At 60.4% G+C, this 15,209-nt stretch overlaps 1 protein-coding gene across 1 annotated transcript; it reads right to left on the bottom strand.

Moving 5' to 3' along the window:
* Positions 1 to 3,118: 3,118 nt before the first annotated feature.
* Positions 3,119 to 9,157, bottom strand: LOC149860634 (solute carrier family 22 member 20-like). The gene is made up of 10 exons (XM_090055073.1): positions 8,661 to 9,157; positions 8,224 to 8,327; positions 7,601 to 7,755; positions 6,701 to 6,869; positions 6,199 to 6,322; positions 5,839 to 5,951; positions 5,368 to 5,582; positions 4,928 to 5,036; positions 4,298 to 4,501; positions 3,119 to 3,830 (listed from the first exon to the last, which is right to left on the bottom strand). Exons 1-10 carry the CDS (start codon positions 8,919 to 8,921, stop codon positions 3,755 to 3,757), a joined length of 1,530 nt encoding a protein of 509 aa, XP_089911199.1. The 5' UTR covers positions 8,922 to 9,157; the 3' UTR covers positions 3,119 to 3,754.
* Positions 9,158 to 15,209: the final 6,052 nt, after the last annotated feature.

Below are 15,209 nucleotides of genomic sequence, written 5' to 3'. Positions count from 1 at the left end.
ATTTTTTCACCTCTCACCAGAAAGCAAACATTCCCAGCATCAGAAAGTGGTTGGACCTAGACCCAGTACTGAATGTCTTGGCTTGTTCCCCTCCCACCCGGGACATGCTTTACTAGCCAGCGTGTCTCTGTGGCGCTCCTGCTGTCCCAGCCCGCAGGGCATGAGCCCTTAGCAGAAGTGCAGCGAGGGTTGGGACCTGGGTGCTGCCGTGGGCAGGTAGGGACGTGGGGGGGGGGGATGGAGGGGAGTGAGGAGTGGGGGGGGGTGAGGAGTACCAGGGGGATGTGTGGTCTGTGGGTGGGTTTGTGGAGGGGCTCTAGTTGGGGCTGCTGCATGCCTGCTCCCCCACCCCCCAAAGGTTGTCTCCAGCTTCAGCTGCTTACCCCAGCTAGTCCTGGCTTCAGCTACAGCTACTGGTTCCAGTTCTGATACCAGACCCCTATGAGGGCTGAAAGGGACTTTGGGAGGTCACCTAGTCCAACCCCCTGCTCCAAGCAGGACCAGCCCCAACTACATCGTCCCAGCCCAGGCTTTGTCTTAAAAACCTCCAAGGATGGTGATCCCACCACCTCTCTGGGTAACCTGCTCCAGTGTTTTACTACCCCCCTAGTGAGAAAATTCTTCCTAATATCCAACCTCAACTGCCCTTGCTGCAGCTTGAGCCCATTGCTCCTTGCTCTGTCATCTGCCCCCACTGAGGACAGTCCAGCTCCATCCTCTTTCAAACCCCCTTGCAGGGAATTGAAGGCTGCTATGAAATCCCATCTCAGCCTTCTCCTCTCCAGACTAAATAAGCCCAGTTCCCTCAGCCTTGTACTGGGCAAAGTTAGTTATGATAAGGCTTTTAGCCATAGGCCAGGCCTTCCCGGGACTAAGCAATACAACTGAACAAAGCATCTTTTGACGCATTGGAGGAAGTAAGTGCTGTAACTGGAGCACTAGAGGTGAGGAATGTGTATGCTATACACAAGGAAAGATAACCAAAAGTAGGATGGGAGTGGTGCACATAAGGAGTGCTTGGCGCAGCACCAGGGGATTGGGTAATTTGGGATGAGGAAGTTACAAAAGTAATGAACCCCCAGCGAGAAAGCGTGTGTTCATGCTGTATCTCTGGGGAGACAGGGGCAGCCACGGACTTCTTGCCTGAGTAGCTGAAAAGCCAGAAACAAACATCCCACACACCCAGCAAAGGGCCTGAGGCTGGCAACCCCAACGTCACTGCAGTAACTTCCCAAGGAGCCAGTTGCCAGGTCGTAATACTCTGCGCCATCTTCCAGGGTGTTGATGAACAAAACTTTGAACAAAAACGACCTGAGGACTGACCCCTGGGGCGCTCTGCTTGATATCGGCTGCCCACTGGACATTGAGCCACTGATGTTCCAGCTAGTTTCCCATCCAATTTACATCCCACCCAAACTTCCTTAGCTTGCCTTGAGTGTTGTAGGAGACAGTATCAAATGCCTTGCTAAAGTCAGGGCTATATACCACGTGCACTGGTCTCCCCGTGTCCACAGAGCCAGTCATCTCATCATAGAAGGCAATCAGGTTGGTCAGGCATGGGGAGTCATCCATGCTGACTTTTCCTAATCACCTTTCCACCTCCAAGTGTGGAGCCCTTGAAGACCTGCTCCATGATTTTTCCAGGGACACAGGTGAGGCTAACTGGCCAGTAGTTCCCTGGATTCTCCTTCCTTAAATATGGGCACCGTTTGCCCTTTTCCAATCATCTGGGACCTCTTCTGATCACCATGAGTTTTCAGAAGTGACATCCAGTGGCTCTGCAATCTCATCAGCCCCCTTAGGTGCATACAGCATGTGAAACAAGGGCCAAGAGTGCAGTACAACAGTCATGATGTGTAGGACCGCAACTGAACACGTAGCTGGGAATTGAACCCAGGTCTCCTACACAGCAAGCAAGAATGCTACCATTGAGCCACCAATGCTTAGGTCTGGGGTGGGGGGTGCAAGACTCATTTCCATACTGGAAGTCAGGGGTTACAACACCCTTGTAGAGGCATGGCCCTTGGGCCTAGCCCTCCTCCCCCGCTGACCTGGACTCTTCAAAGGTCCGGCTGTGCTGACCCAGGCCTCTGCCAGCACCAGTCCAGCTGACCACCATGCTGGCTGGCACTGGGAACATGGCCTTGATGCACTTCCCTGGGGGTGGCACTCCCATCCTTTAGGAAAGAAAGGTCCCCAGATGAACAGAGACAGTCAGAGCGCACTGTTGGGATCGCGGAGGCAGCAGGTGGTGTGACCCACAGACTTGGGTCTCAGCACAAAGCCCCCCGGGCCCTCCTTTCTTCCCCTGCCCACGCCCTGCCCCACCGCCTTGCTCGGCCAACACTGGGTGTATCTCAGGAGCAACTGCTCTCTCTCTCAAGCCCTCGCTCCGACTCGTCTCCAGGAGGAAGGGACCCCGGGTCCCAAGCTCAGGAGGGGGATCAGCGCAGGGAAGGTTGCGGGTGAACCGCTCGGCCCAGGACTGAGAGCGAGAAGATCGAAGGTGCTGACCTTTTCTGGTGACACCCCCCTTCTCATTTCCCCAAGGATCCCCTGCCACGCTGGAGGGCAAATTCCCTCTGGGCACGGAAATGTGCCCCGGGTACTGTCCCCACCTTCATGCGTCTTGAGCATGTTTCCTCCCACTGCTGCCTCTCCCAGTCCCTGGCTCCCCAAGTGACACGTTTGCCTTGTCCCCCCGTCCCCATGCATGTGAAGGTTGAGGATGTGTCCACAGACGAGATGGTGCCCATTGGGGCATTGTGGGAATATCTTAAACCCCAGCTGGACCAGTCACAACCCTGCCCTGCGGCCATGCCCCTGAAGGAGGCAGGATGGGAGGAAACCCCAGAGCCATTGGGGTCCCCACCTGCCCAGCGATGGTCGGGGTCTGTGTTGGTCCCAGGGCCCTGTTTGCCGCGGCCCCCTCTGCCCCATGGCAACAGACACACACAGGAAGCCCACGGGAGCATGAGGGGCCCCAGGCCCGGCTGTGCACGACGCGGGTCCCAGCCCTACGCCCTGCCATGCAGGCAGACCCGGGGGGGGCACGAGCAGGGAGGCACCATCAGGGGTTTGGAGAGCCGTGGGTTTTTTGCTTTAAATACAATGACTTTATTTACAAAAGGCAGCAGCAGAACTGGAGGGAACCAGTGCACGGACGTACCGCTCGGCGCGCCACCCGGCTGCAGCGCGGAGGAAGGGGGGTATGCCGGGTTTTCCCTGAGGGTGACAGCCGCCAGCCTCTGGCTGCGCAGGGGTGAGAGCCGTGCCGCTCCGCACCCCTCCAGCGGCTGGTTCAAATCCAGAGCCCCCCACGCTTTGGGGTGCAGAGGTTTGTACAGCTTAACTCCAGCTCCCAGCCCCTGTTGGGGCAGGGGGAAGATTTGTTCCCTCTTCCTCCACGAAGGAGGGTGCTAATGCCCAGGCTCTGCCTGAGAGCCAGGTTGAGTCGTGCCAGATGCACCCTGTGGCTGGGAGGCACCCCTCCGCAGCCTCACCTTTGGGTGGGGGGGGGTCGCACTGCTTCTTCTCCACGGTGGGGGCGCACGCAAGGCCCACCCTGCACCATGTGGGGGTTGACACCAATCCACAACCCCCTTAGGGTTGCACCCGTCTCCATCGTGGTGGGCGCCAGTGCCACGCCCCACCCCACAAGCCATTGACCTCCACCCTGCAGGGGGGCACTGGCCTGTAGGGGGGTCCCATGTGTCCCAGCTGGGGGGCCGGAGCTGCCCCCCTTCTGTGGGGCTCAGATCCGGGTGGAGCGGATGATGTGGGAGACGGAGACGACCTCCACCACGGGCTCCGGTCCCTTTCGCCTGGCCCTGGGGACAAGACATGGCAGCACAGCGTTAAAGAGGGGGGAGCCCAGAGTTTAAAGGGGAAGGGAGAATTAAAGGTGAACAGCACCCTGAGCTCACAGGGGCGGAGAGAGGAAGGCGGCCAAACTACCTTAAGGGGAAGGAGGGGCATTATTAAAGGGAAGTAGGAGGCCAGATTTAAAAGGGGCGGAGCACCCCTATTTAAAGGGAAGGAGAGGCACTTAAGGCAGGAGGGACAGACTCTTATTAAAGACAAGAAGGAGTCTCTGACTTAAAGTGAGAGAGCCAGAGTTAAAGGGGAGGAGAGGTGTTAAAGGGGAGGAGAAAGATACAGGGAAGGTATCCTGATTTAAAGGGGAAGGGCAACTTAAAGGGAAGGGGAGGTGTTAAAGGGGAGGAGAAAGTCATTTTAAAGGGGAAGGCAGCCAGGGAGAGAGAGAGGCCTGGGCCCAGCCTCTCCCCCACCTCACCTCTCCTCCACCTGCTCGATGGTGTCCATCAGCGGGACATCCCGCATCTCAGGCAGGAAGCAGGCAGCTGCGCCGGCCAGGACGGGTGTCACCCCGAAGACAAGAGGTGGCAGGACTGGGTGGTACTGGCCACCCACCAGCACCAGTGGAGCCACCATACCCCCGAGGCGGGCCACCACAGTCATGAGCCCTGTGCCCGTCTGCCTGCAGGAGGGACACAAGGCTCAGAGGCAGCCGCTTCTGGTGGGGTGCAATCAGGGCTAGGCATACAAGGCCTCTCACTGGGAGGCAGCTGATTCTGGGGGAGGGCATCGGGGCTGGGGTCACAGGGGCTTTTGCTGGGATGCAGCCAGTTCTGGAGTGGGCACTGGGGTTGGGAATACAGGTCTGTGCTGCAGCTGGCTCTGGGGTGAGGCTATGCCAGTGGCTGAGTGTAACAGATGCAGCCACCTCTGGGGTGGGACAGTGGGGGCTGCAGATACCAAGCCAGGCATCGGGATGCAGCCACCTCTGGGGTAGGATGTGTCAGCAGCTGAGCGTAACAGATGCAGCTGGTGCTGGGGGGGGCATTGGGGCCCCTCACTTGGATGTGGCTGGACCTGGGGAGGCCCTGGGGGGTATTGGCCTCACCTGACAACGGTGGGGAAGAGCTCTCCCCCATAGAGGTAGGAGCAGACAGACGCTGCCGCCAGGAAGCCTTTTCCCAGCACCACGAGGACTAGCCGGACCATCAGCATCTCTGGAGTGGGGGAGGAGGTGGAAAGAAACCATAAGGAGGAGAGGAATCGCTGTACTGCAGCGGGGAAACTGAGGCACGGGGAGGGGTGCGTGGTGGTCTGCAGCTGGGAGAGGGCCCAGGTGTCCGTGCTGCCAGCTCAGCGCCTGCTCGAACCTGCCCATTCCCCATTCCCTTCCCAGAGCTGGAGGGGAGCCGGGTGTCCGCACGTGCAGCCCCCACTTCTCTAACCCTTTACCCCCACTCCCCGCCCAGGTCCAGAGGGCACCCAGGCATCGGGCCCCGCTGCAGGACCCCCACACCTGGCAGGGCACCCGGGCATCCCCAGGCTCACCGGCAGGCAGGGGGGTGCTGGCCAGCAAGCAGGCACCAGCCACGCTGAGGGAAAGGGCCTGGACAGGCCGGCGGCCGCAGCGGTTCAGGGCCAGGGCACAGGCCGCCTTGGCCCCCAAGTCCACGGCCCCGAAGCAGAGCTGCACCAGGAAGACGTCGAGGCCGAAGGACCCCAAGTCCATGGACAACCCAAAGTAAGCCAGGTTGGTGGAGAAGCTGCGGGATGAGAGGACACGGGGGCGGGGGGCAGGGGCCAGGTTACGAGGGTGTGAGGGTCAGTGGGTGGGCGAGGGTAAGGATGGGGGTCGGGGTCAGCACAGAGCCGTCCGTCTGTCCATCTCAGAGCGGGCGGCGCGTGGACAGGTGGCAGGACGAAGAGCTGAAAGTCTCCATCCATCCATCCAGGCGACAGACACAGATGGAGCTGCCATTTCTGTGCCCCCCCCCGCCCCCGTCTGTCCGTCCTTCCTACCTGACACACATGAGGCAGCAGGAGATGCGGCGCAGAGCCGGGGAGAGGAACAGCCCCAGCCAGGACCCGGTGCTTCGCCCCGTGGAGCTGCAGCTTCCCTCCTGCACCAGCACCTGGGGGGGCAATGTGGGGGATCAGGAGCAGGGGAAGACCCCTTTTCTCAACCCCCCAAGCCCCTCCCCACCCAGACAACCCAAGCAACTCGGCTTCCAGCCCCACTTCCCCCCAGGGCACCCAGGCATCTGGGCTCTCGCCCCCCTGCTTGAACCCCCCAGACCAGCCAGGCGTCCAGTCCAGGCTCCCAGCCCCCTCCCCTCCCAGAGAAGCCAGGAGTCCTGGACCCCCGCCCCCCCCGCTCACCTCCAGGCTCAGCCCCTCCCCTGCCGCGGTTCTGCCATTGACGCGGGCGACCCGCTGCAGGTTCCTCAGCGCCTCCTTGGTCCGGCCCTGGACCAGCAGCCAGCGCGCAGACTCAGGCACCCACCTGGCGGAAGGGGGGGCCTTAGGGGAGGGCAGCGGGGAGGGAGCCTAATGGCTCTGGGAGTCGCTGATGCAGGCGCATGGGGTAAACTGAGGCACGGGGGCTGCAGAGGGGGAGGGTTGGATTTGGTTTCGGAGAGAGCCCAGGGGTCCGGGCTCCCCAGCCCGCCCTCTGCTCCCAGAGCCAGATGGAAACCAGGTGTCCCGGCTCCCAGCCCCCACACCCCCTGCTCCGTCCCCAGCTGCCAGTCCCCCCCAGAGACCTCCGGGCTCCCACCGCGGACGAAACGCATGCACCCCGGCTTCCGAATAGGGAGGCAAGCACGGCATCCCAGGACTGGACCCGAAGCGGGCGCGGGACCCAGGCACCCGGGGTACTCACCAGGCGCCGAGCAGGAAGGCCAGGAAGGGGGCAGAGATGGCCAGCTGCAAGTGGCGCCAGTCCTGCACGCCGTAGGCGAGGCCAGCCAGGACCATCTGCCCGGCCGTGCTGCAGTAGCTAAGCCAGGTCACCACGCCTGCGCGCGCCCCCCGCGGCACCCACTCCAGGCCTGGGGAGGACAGGGGTAGGGGGCTGAGACCCTGCATGCTCATGTCACGACAGGGCCCACCCTCTCCAGCCCCCTCCCAGCCTGGCTGGGCTGGACTGGAGCCCTTACGGGTCCCTGACCCCGGCTCCCCCACTCCAGCCAGTGCCACGGGAACGGAGCCGAACTGGGACTCCCTCCAGCCAGTGCCCCCAGGGCAGCGCCCAGATAGGGGTGCAAAGAGCGAGCAGCCCCCTACCCCTCCGCCCCAGCCAGTGGCACCAGGATAAGGCCCAGCTTTGCACCCACAAAGGAGACAGGCCTCTGCCCCCCTCCCCAGCCAGTGCCCCAAGGATGGGGGTCCTTGGGGAAACAGACCCCTGGATCTCCCACCCCAGCTAGCGTGCCTGGGTCAGGCCCAGGTCAGGGCCCACAGAGGACGACAGCCCCTGCCCCCCCCCGCCTGGACTGGGGCCCGAAGAGGGCACAGCCCCCTGCTCCCTGCCTGATCCAGTGCTCCTAGGACTGGGCCAGCTCGGGGCCCATAGAGGGGTACAGATCACTGCCCCCCCCCAGCCAGTGCTCCCAGGATCAGGTCTGGATTGGGACCCATAGAAGGGACGTGCCCCTGCCCTCCTGACCCCAGCCCCTGCCCAAGCACCAGTGCCCCTGGGCAGGCAGCCCCCCAGCCCAGCCCATGCCCCCCCAGGATTGGGCCAGAATTGCACACACACACCCCCCCCCCCCCCGCTTACTGAGGCCGATGTAGTTGATCAGGAATCCGGCCAGGCCGATACCGCTCAGGGTCCGGCACACGCAGTAGGCGATGAAGTCAGGGGCCAGCGCTGCCCCCGTGCCTCCAGCCCCCACTGTCAGCAAGGAGGACAGCAGCACCCACCGGCGCCCCACCCTAGGGTAGAGGGGGCAGTCATGACCTGAGCCAGCCCCCCATGTCCCACCCCAGAGTGAGCCACAGCCCCCCAGAGCCAGCCGCATCTCACTCCCACCCCCCACTCTAAAGCCAGCTGCACCTGCCTGTGTCACACCCCAGAGCCAGCCGCACCTCCCCACAACGTCCCACACCCTAGTCCCTCACCATCCCCCCCATTCCCTCCCTCCCTGCCTAGCCCCTGAGCCAGCCTCAGCCCCCCACGTCCCAGCCCAGAGCCAGCTACATCAGTCACGTTACACCCCAGGGCTAGCTGCATCTCACTAGTGTGTCCAACCCCAATCCCCGCATCCAGCCCCCTCCCTCACAAGGTCCCTCCCCAGAGTTAGCTGCACCCTCCCCTCATACAGCCCCCGGCAATATGGGTCCGGCTGGCCTGAGAGGAAGGTGGGGGTGCAGTCTGAGGAGTCCCAGCTCTCCGGCACCCACCTGTCTGACAAGGTCCCGAAAATGAAGGCCCCCAGCAGGACGCCCGCCATGAAGAGGGTCTGGGCCAGTGCCGGCAGCGGTGCCCGCTCACACACCAGGTCCCACTGCCAGGGAGATGAATGGTGGGATGAATGGTTGCCCCAGCCCCTCTGCCCTCCCCCCTCCAGCCCCGGGGAAATCTGTGATCTAGGGAATGGGGGTCTCCTCCAGACTGGCCCAAGCCTCTCTCCCCACTCCTGTCCAGGCCCCTGCACCTTGGGGGGGGTCTCTAATCCAGGGGGGTTCCCCAGCCCCTGCCCCCTGCAGGTCTGTGACCCAGAGGGATTCCCCCTCTCCACTTCCATCCGGCCCTCTGCCCCTGGCAGGGGGTCTCTCCTCCAGCCCCCCCCCTTGGGGGTCTCTAACCCAGGGTCCTCTCAGCCCCTGCCCCCCAGTACCTCAGTGATGATGGTAACATCCAAGGCCCGAGGCTGGTGGTGCCCCCTTTTCCAGGCAGGCGCCCCAGGGGGGTGGGCCGAGGCATTGAGGGGGGTAGTGGGGGACACTGGGGGGCAGCGGGCGGGCCCGGGGGGGGCACTGAAGTTCTGCACCAGGTTGTGGCTGGCAACCAGCAGGGCTGGGGCTGAGAGGGCAGCGAGGCAGAGGCACTGGCACCGGCCCAGCATGCCCGCAGCCCCCCACCGGCTCCGCGGGGCCATGGGGCTGGGGAGCGCGGGAGCTGCAGGGGTGTGTGGCTGCAGGGAGTGGGGGGCACCGGGGGTGAGGGGTCTCAGGGCTGGGGCAGTGGGGAGGTGCAGGGAGAACTGGGGCCTCTCGAGGGCAGGGCCGGGGGTGGGACCTGCGAGGAGTGGGGGTACAGGGGGGCACTGGGGTGCCAGGAGCTGCAGGAGGTGATGGGCGCAGGCACCAGCCAGGCCGGAGAGGACAGCCAGGGAAGCAGCTCTGCGCCGGGGCTCCCTCCTGCCTCCCTCCCTTTATCCGTTTCCAGGGTTAACCATTCACCGCTGCCCACTCCCGCCCTCCTCTGGCCTGGTGGGGCAGGGGGCGGGGGGGCAGGTAGGGCATGGGGGACACGGGGCAGGGGGTGGGTGCTGGGGGTGGGAAGCAGCATTTGGGGGTGTAGGCAGCCCCTCTTTCTGCACTGTGCCTTTAAGAGCAAGGGGGCTGAAAAGGGGGGTGGGGGGTAGAGCGTGTCACCTCTCAGCCCCCTGCCCAGGTAACGGGGTTGTTTTGAACCCTCTGCCCTCCCCTGAATGGGAGGGGAAGGAACAGAGCTCTGACATCACTGCGACCTCATGGCAAGATAATCGTTAATCCTGCATTAGCACCCCCCCTTCCGCGGCCTGGTCACCTATTGTTGGAGTTTGCTCGCTGCCCCCCCAGCTTTCACATCCAGATTGGGCCCTTGACCGGAGAGGTGCATTGCCCCCCTTGAAGGGCCAGGTGTCTGTCCCACCCTGGGGCCTGGGGCCTCGCCCCCGCACCCCACCTCCAGGGCCAGGTAGGTCCAGGTCTGAGACCCGCGGAGGGGAGAAGTGGGGATTCAAGTCCTGAATCTGTGCCAGTCCCCATGATCCTGGCACCGTTTGGCCCTGGCCCAAGCACACGGTTGTGCATCCAGCTCCGGTGTTTTCCAGGAAAAGTAGGTGAGGGAAGACGGCAAAGGAGTCGCTGTGTTTAAAAGCATCACATCCCCTTCCGGAGCTGGAGAGGACCCAGCGTCCGGGCTTCCAGCCCTTCACCTTGCTCTCAGGCCCCCGATCTCACTCCTCTCCCCAAGCCGGGGAGAACCCAGGCATCCAGGGTCACAGCTCCCTCCTGTCCAAGCCCCCAGCTCCCAGTTCGTCCAGCAATTATGCTCGAATTGCTGGACTAGAGAGTGGGGTTCAGCATTTTGTGGTTTACAGCTTGTTATGTGTCTTTATCATCCTAGCCATGCAGTGAGAAGACCATTGCATAGATAGAAAGGGGACACGTGCCCACGCGCGCACACACAGGACTGCACACTCAGAAACAACCCCGCACACAGCTACAGCCACACCCCCCAACACCCACTGAAACAGCCCACGTGCATGGCCGCCCACACTCACACCCCCGTGACGCCCCACACAGCTGGTCCACCACCTTCACAAACACACGTGCAGCATGCGTGTGAGTGGGTTTGTACCGGTGTGTCTATGCAGTGTGCCTGTGGTGCCGCAGCCATGTATGTGTGCACATGTGTGACGCTACAATTGTGTGCAAGCGCACAGGTGGGTGGGATGTTTCAATGGGCATTTGCATTTGTGTGTGTGTGCATGTGGGTGGAGCGTGCAGTCACTTGGGTGTGCGTCTGTGTGTATACCTGTGAGGTACCCTCGACCGTGTGACACTGATGCATGTGCCCTGTTTCTACACACACGCACACAACTAGCCGTGCCTGTGTGATGTGCTCCTTGGTGTAACAGGAAGCCAGGAGCCCCTGTTGCTTTAGGAGAGGAACCGCAGCATGTCCGCAGGTGCGGGAAGACAGCGCAGGAGACTGGGCAGCCGGGCTGCAAGCACTTACTGCACGAGACGCTGACGGCACCGTAGCTCAGGACTCCTGCGCAGTAGCATTGTGCGGCAGGAAGCATGACGTAACGAGCTACTGCTCAGGCAGCGTCACCTGCCAGCCACTCGGCCACACTACAGCGCAGTAACTCTGGTCGCTGCACGGCACGTAGCACTTGTTTGCACAGGTTGCCTTTGCTTTATGCAGGTTCCGTATATGCAGATTTACTCTTGCGCCATGACTCTTTTTATACCAAAAATTCGTTATAGGCGAGGTAAATTCACTCTCGTGCGATCGGTGTGGTGGCCGCCCGCAGCCAGCTGCTTTGTGCGGTGCGTTGTGGGAGTAACGCGCACCAAAATACAGTCTCCCGTGCGGGTCTGTGCTCCCCGCTGTAGTCGCCAGCCTCATTATGGTAACGTTCACCACCACCCTGTGCTCGCGTGCACTGTCTGCTGTTGGCGAGGACCAAAACTGTCTTGCTAAAGTGGGAGAAGTGGGTCTGGAGGCAGCACAGTCGAGGTCTCGGAACGTATCTCTATTTGTTGCATTGTAAAATGGGTTCCCTTTATGCAAAGTTGAGTTATGCGCCGTTTGCCAGGAATGCACGCACAGCATAAAGCGAGGGAAACTCATGCAAGTGCTATGTGACTGCACGGTAAGGACGGCGCAGTCAGCGTCTCATGTAGACGCGGCCGCTGTGTGGCTAGCTGCCTAGCAAGAGGACGATAGGGCAGGGTCCTGGGTAGGCAGGAGGGGAATAATGGCAGCTTTGCCGGAGAAACAGCAGGAATGTGCACATTAATCTGACAAGAGCCCACAAGACGCACTCATGGGCCCAGAGGGACAGCTTTTCCAGCTCGAGGTCCCTCTGTGCAAAAAAAAAAGTTTATTTTCTACCTACAGGCACTTTTTATCATCTTTAATTTTCCTTGAGCCTGAGTGCTTGCAGAAAAAGAGATTTTTTATTTTTTTTTTGCAATTTCCTAGTTGGTCTAGTAAACGGTACCATTTCTGAACCACTACATTTTCGCATTTCTTTTTGTCTCAGACTGACACAGATACCGAATACATCCTTAAACGACTCAAAAACATATTGAAGTCCTCTGAAAAAAGGGATACTCTGTGTATTTACAACGCCCTTATGAGAGTCCAGCTATGAAAAATTGCTCCCCCATTTGAACTTGGATCACTTGATTCAGGGTCCAGAGCCCGCGGCCCATTACACCATGGGACCACCACACCTGGTTCTTCCCAAGAGCACTGAGGAGCGTAGTAGAAGTTGTCTGTCCACGTAGGCATGTCTACAGACTTCCCAGAGTGTCTCTGTGGAAGAGGTCCTCGTGCTGATGAGGCAGTATGGCAGAAAGGAGCAGGGCGAGGAGGAAAAGCTTAGACTAAGGTAAAGAAAGCTGGGCATATCCTGGGGACGTGGTCCAGGGTACAGGGAGCACTGTGGGCAAAGGAGGAGCATCCAGGGAGAAGCAACCATTGGTGTGTCAGACTCTTCTTGGCGCTGTTCTCAAGTATTTGTCAGGGCTGAGTCCAGATCTGACACCCCAAACCGTGCCTTGTAACCAACGTCCCAAGGTGTCCTATTCGGTCAGTCAGGCCCCTTCTCAGTTAATTAACTTCTAACCTCCGGGCCAATCAAGAGCTTGCAAAGGTAAGTTTCTCAACCGGACAAACCAAACAGGATCCAAGTGGCTAACAAATGTGACGTGATCAGAAGATGATGACCCTTCCCCATCTGCTTTGTTTGGACTTTAACCGTCAAGCTACCAGGAAAGCATGCCTTGGAGGCGCACAGCTGGGAGTATAAGAAACGAACGGAGTGCGCCCCGAGAGAGGGTGAAATCGCTCACTGCGGCATCGCAACCCTAGGCCCCAATGCTCGTCCTCGGTGACAGATCCACGCCTGGCGAAGGCTGTAAAGACTGAGACCGGTTCCTGCCTGTATTGGTGAGATGCGCAATTAACAGCTCAAATGTCCTGGACTTTGATAACAGCTCATTTATTTGAATATTGAGGCGTCTTTCTGTAATTGGGTTCAAAGCTTGCTTGTGGGCATAGTTAATAAAGTCTTTCTGCTGTTAATCGGATGTGGTGTCGTGTCAAATCCCTGAATACGCTAGGGGTAAGATCCCATCTAAATGTTAACGTGGCCATTTTCTTCCTCAGCTGGGCTTGGTAGTTGGTGCACGGGCTCGCACCCAGGCCTCTTGTCCCCGATCCACAGCTGGAAGCAGCAGGTTCAATTCTTCTCTCTTCTGCACTGGGAGTCAATGAGGAAAGAGGGCATCCTCCCTCCTCATCCGACGAGGAGATTGGTACTCTCTCCTTTCTCTCTGATGCTGCTGTAGTTTCACGGGCGGAGGAAATGGGCAGGGTTGATTCCAGGGTGAAGAAAGGAAGATAATCCCCCATCCCCAAAAGTCCTTATCCTTGCAGAAAAGAGCTGGGGCGAGGTAGAGAGGGAGGGCAGGGGCAGCAGAGTCTAAAGAGTGGGTTAAAAGCCCCAGCACCCGCAGCCTGTGGAGAATGGGGTGAAGGCTGATTCCTGCTCTTCAGCGTGCTGGGGAAGCCAGTTCCTCCAGCGTGACCCCAAATGGTAAGTTTGGGAGGGGTTCAGGGTGTCTTGTGCAGGGGGTGAGGCTCCTGTCCTTTCTCCCCCCAACACGTGCCGCGGTGCTGATTTTACAGACAACTCCCACACCCGGAAAGCAAAAGCAGAAAGGACTTCAAGGTGTCCCTGAATCTCCCCTTTTGCTCTACTCTAGAGCAGTGACCACCTGTGAGCTGGGCGTGTAGGGTCCGTTTTGGGAGCTGCTCGTATCAGGCATCCGTCTGACTCGTCGTGTCCAGCGGAGTGGGTGCGTGTCACGAGAGCAGGACAGAACAAGGGACCAGCCGGTCCCAGTCAAGAGATGAGGACAAGCCACCGACCCGCAGCAAGCCCAGAGCAGCGCTCCGGGCCCCCCGGGCTGAGTGAGGCAATCAGGCCGGCCAGCCAGTCCCATGAAGCCCCAGGCAGCAGGTCCCACTGCCCTCAGCCCTAAACAGCCAAGTCCGGGCCGTGGTCTCCTTCTGGGCAAAGGCACAAGTTCTTGCTCCACAAGTTTCCCTGTCCATCTTCTGGTTTTGACTCCTGCCTTTGACTCCGGAAAGACCTCAGAAACCCCTTATTCTAGTTCCTTGCACATGACTCTGGTTTGACCCTTGGCTCTGGCTTTTGGCTTCTCATCCCAGGTAACCCTAGACTTACCTTGTCTCCAGCTTCAGCTCCGTACTCTGGCTGGTCCTGCCTTCATTGCCTGAAGCAGAGCAACTGGGGCCAGAGGAGAAGGAGCCACTGGAGGCAGGGGGAGCCAAGCAGCATGCTGGTTGGGGCCGGGGCTGGCAGGTGCAGGGGGGAGGCAGTGTTGGTTGCCCTGGGTGGGCCGGGAAGGGGGGCAATGCAGACTCCACCAGGACCTGCACTGCCCGGATGAGCTCTGCTGCACATACCCCGTGCTTCCTCTCTGGCCATCTCCCCATCCCCAGCCAGTTCCTGGGACCTAGTACGCAAGCAGCCCCCTGCCATATGCACACACCCATATGCACATATATGCACCCATATATACACTTATGCATGGCAGGAACCCCTTCTTCCACTTCCAATGCCCATGCCTCACCTGGCTGACAGGTGGCCAAATATTTGATGTCAAGGAGGCCCCCATGTGCAAATGGGCTGCTCACAATGGCCCTCAATGGCAGAGGCCAGCCAGGAGTGAAAAAGCAGGTCCCACCCCATCCAGGGGTCAGGGATTGAGACAGCCTTGCTTTCTTCATCATGCACAGGCTCTTGGCTACCATGTCGCAGTTACCACCTGAACAGGTACTCCAACCCTGGGCCCTCAAATTACCATGGGTGGGCTCTTTCACAGAGAGCTGCGGGCTGAGGCTTTCCTCCCTGCAGCCACAGCAGGCACGGGTGGGCCGCTTGCCGCTTGCCGCAGGCAGCCTGCCTTCCCCAAACCCTACCCAGGCCAAGCCATGGATGGCCTCTGCTGCCAGCCGCCCAGGCAGCTCTGGCGCAGCTCCCCCACGTCTCCCTGCAGGCCAGGCAGTTTGCTCTCACGCCACGGAAGAGCGTGGGTTCAGGCGACGGGCTCCCGCCCAGCTGCGATGTGGCCCTGGTGACCCCCACCCCTCTCCCAACAGCCCTCTCCTGAGAGACGTCCCAGGCCAGGGCCTCTGCCACGCCAATGTCATCAGCACCCTTGGGTGCATCACGTCCAGCCCCATGGACTTGTAGACATGCAGCTTTTTGCCTCCATTGGCTGCTCCCCTCCGCCCCACGCTCTGCTGCCAGGTGCGGTCTGTCTGGGGGCCGACCTTGCCAGCGCAGACTGAGGTGAAAAAGGCATTGAGCGCTTCAGCCTTTTCTGCATCACCTGTCACTAGGTTGCCT

Source organism: Crocodylus siamensis, chromosome 6, assembly GCF_052110815.1.
Source record: "Crocodylus siamensis isolate JL-2025a chromosome 6, ASM5211081v1, whole genome shotgun sequence".
Taxonomy (NCBI): Eukaryota; Metazoa; Chordata; order Crocodylia; family Crocodylidae; genus Crocodylus; species Crocodylus siamensis.
Note: the sequence above shows the minus strand (reverse complement) of the source record. Positions and strands in the feature narration are given on the sequence as shown.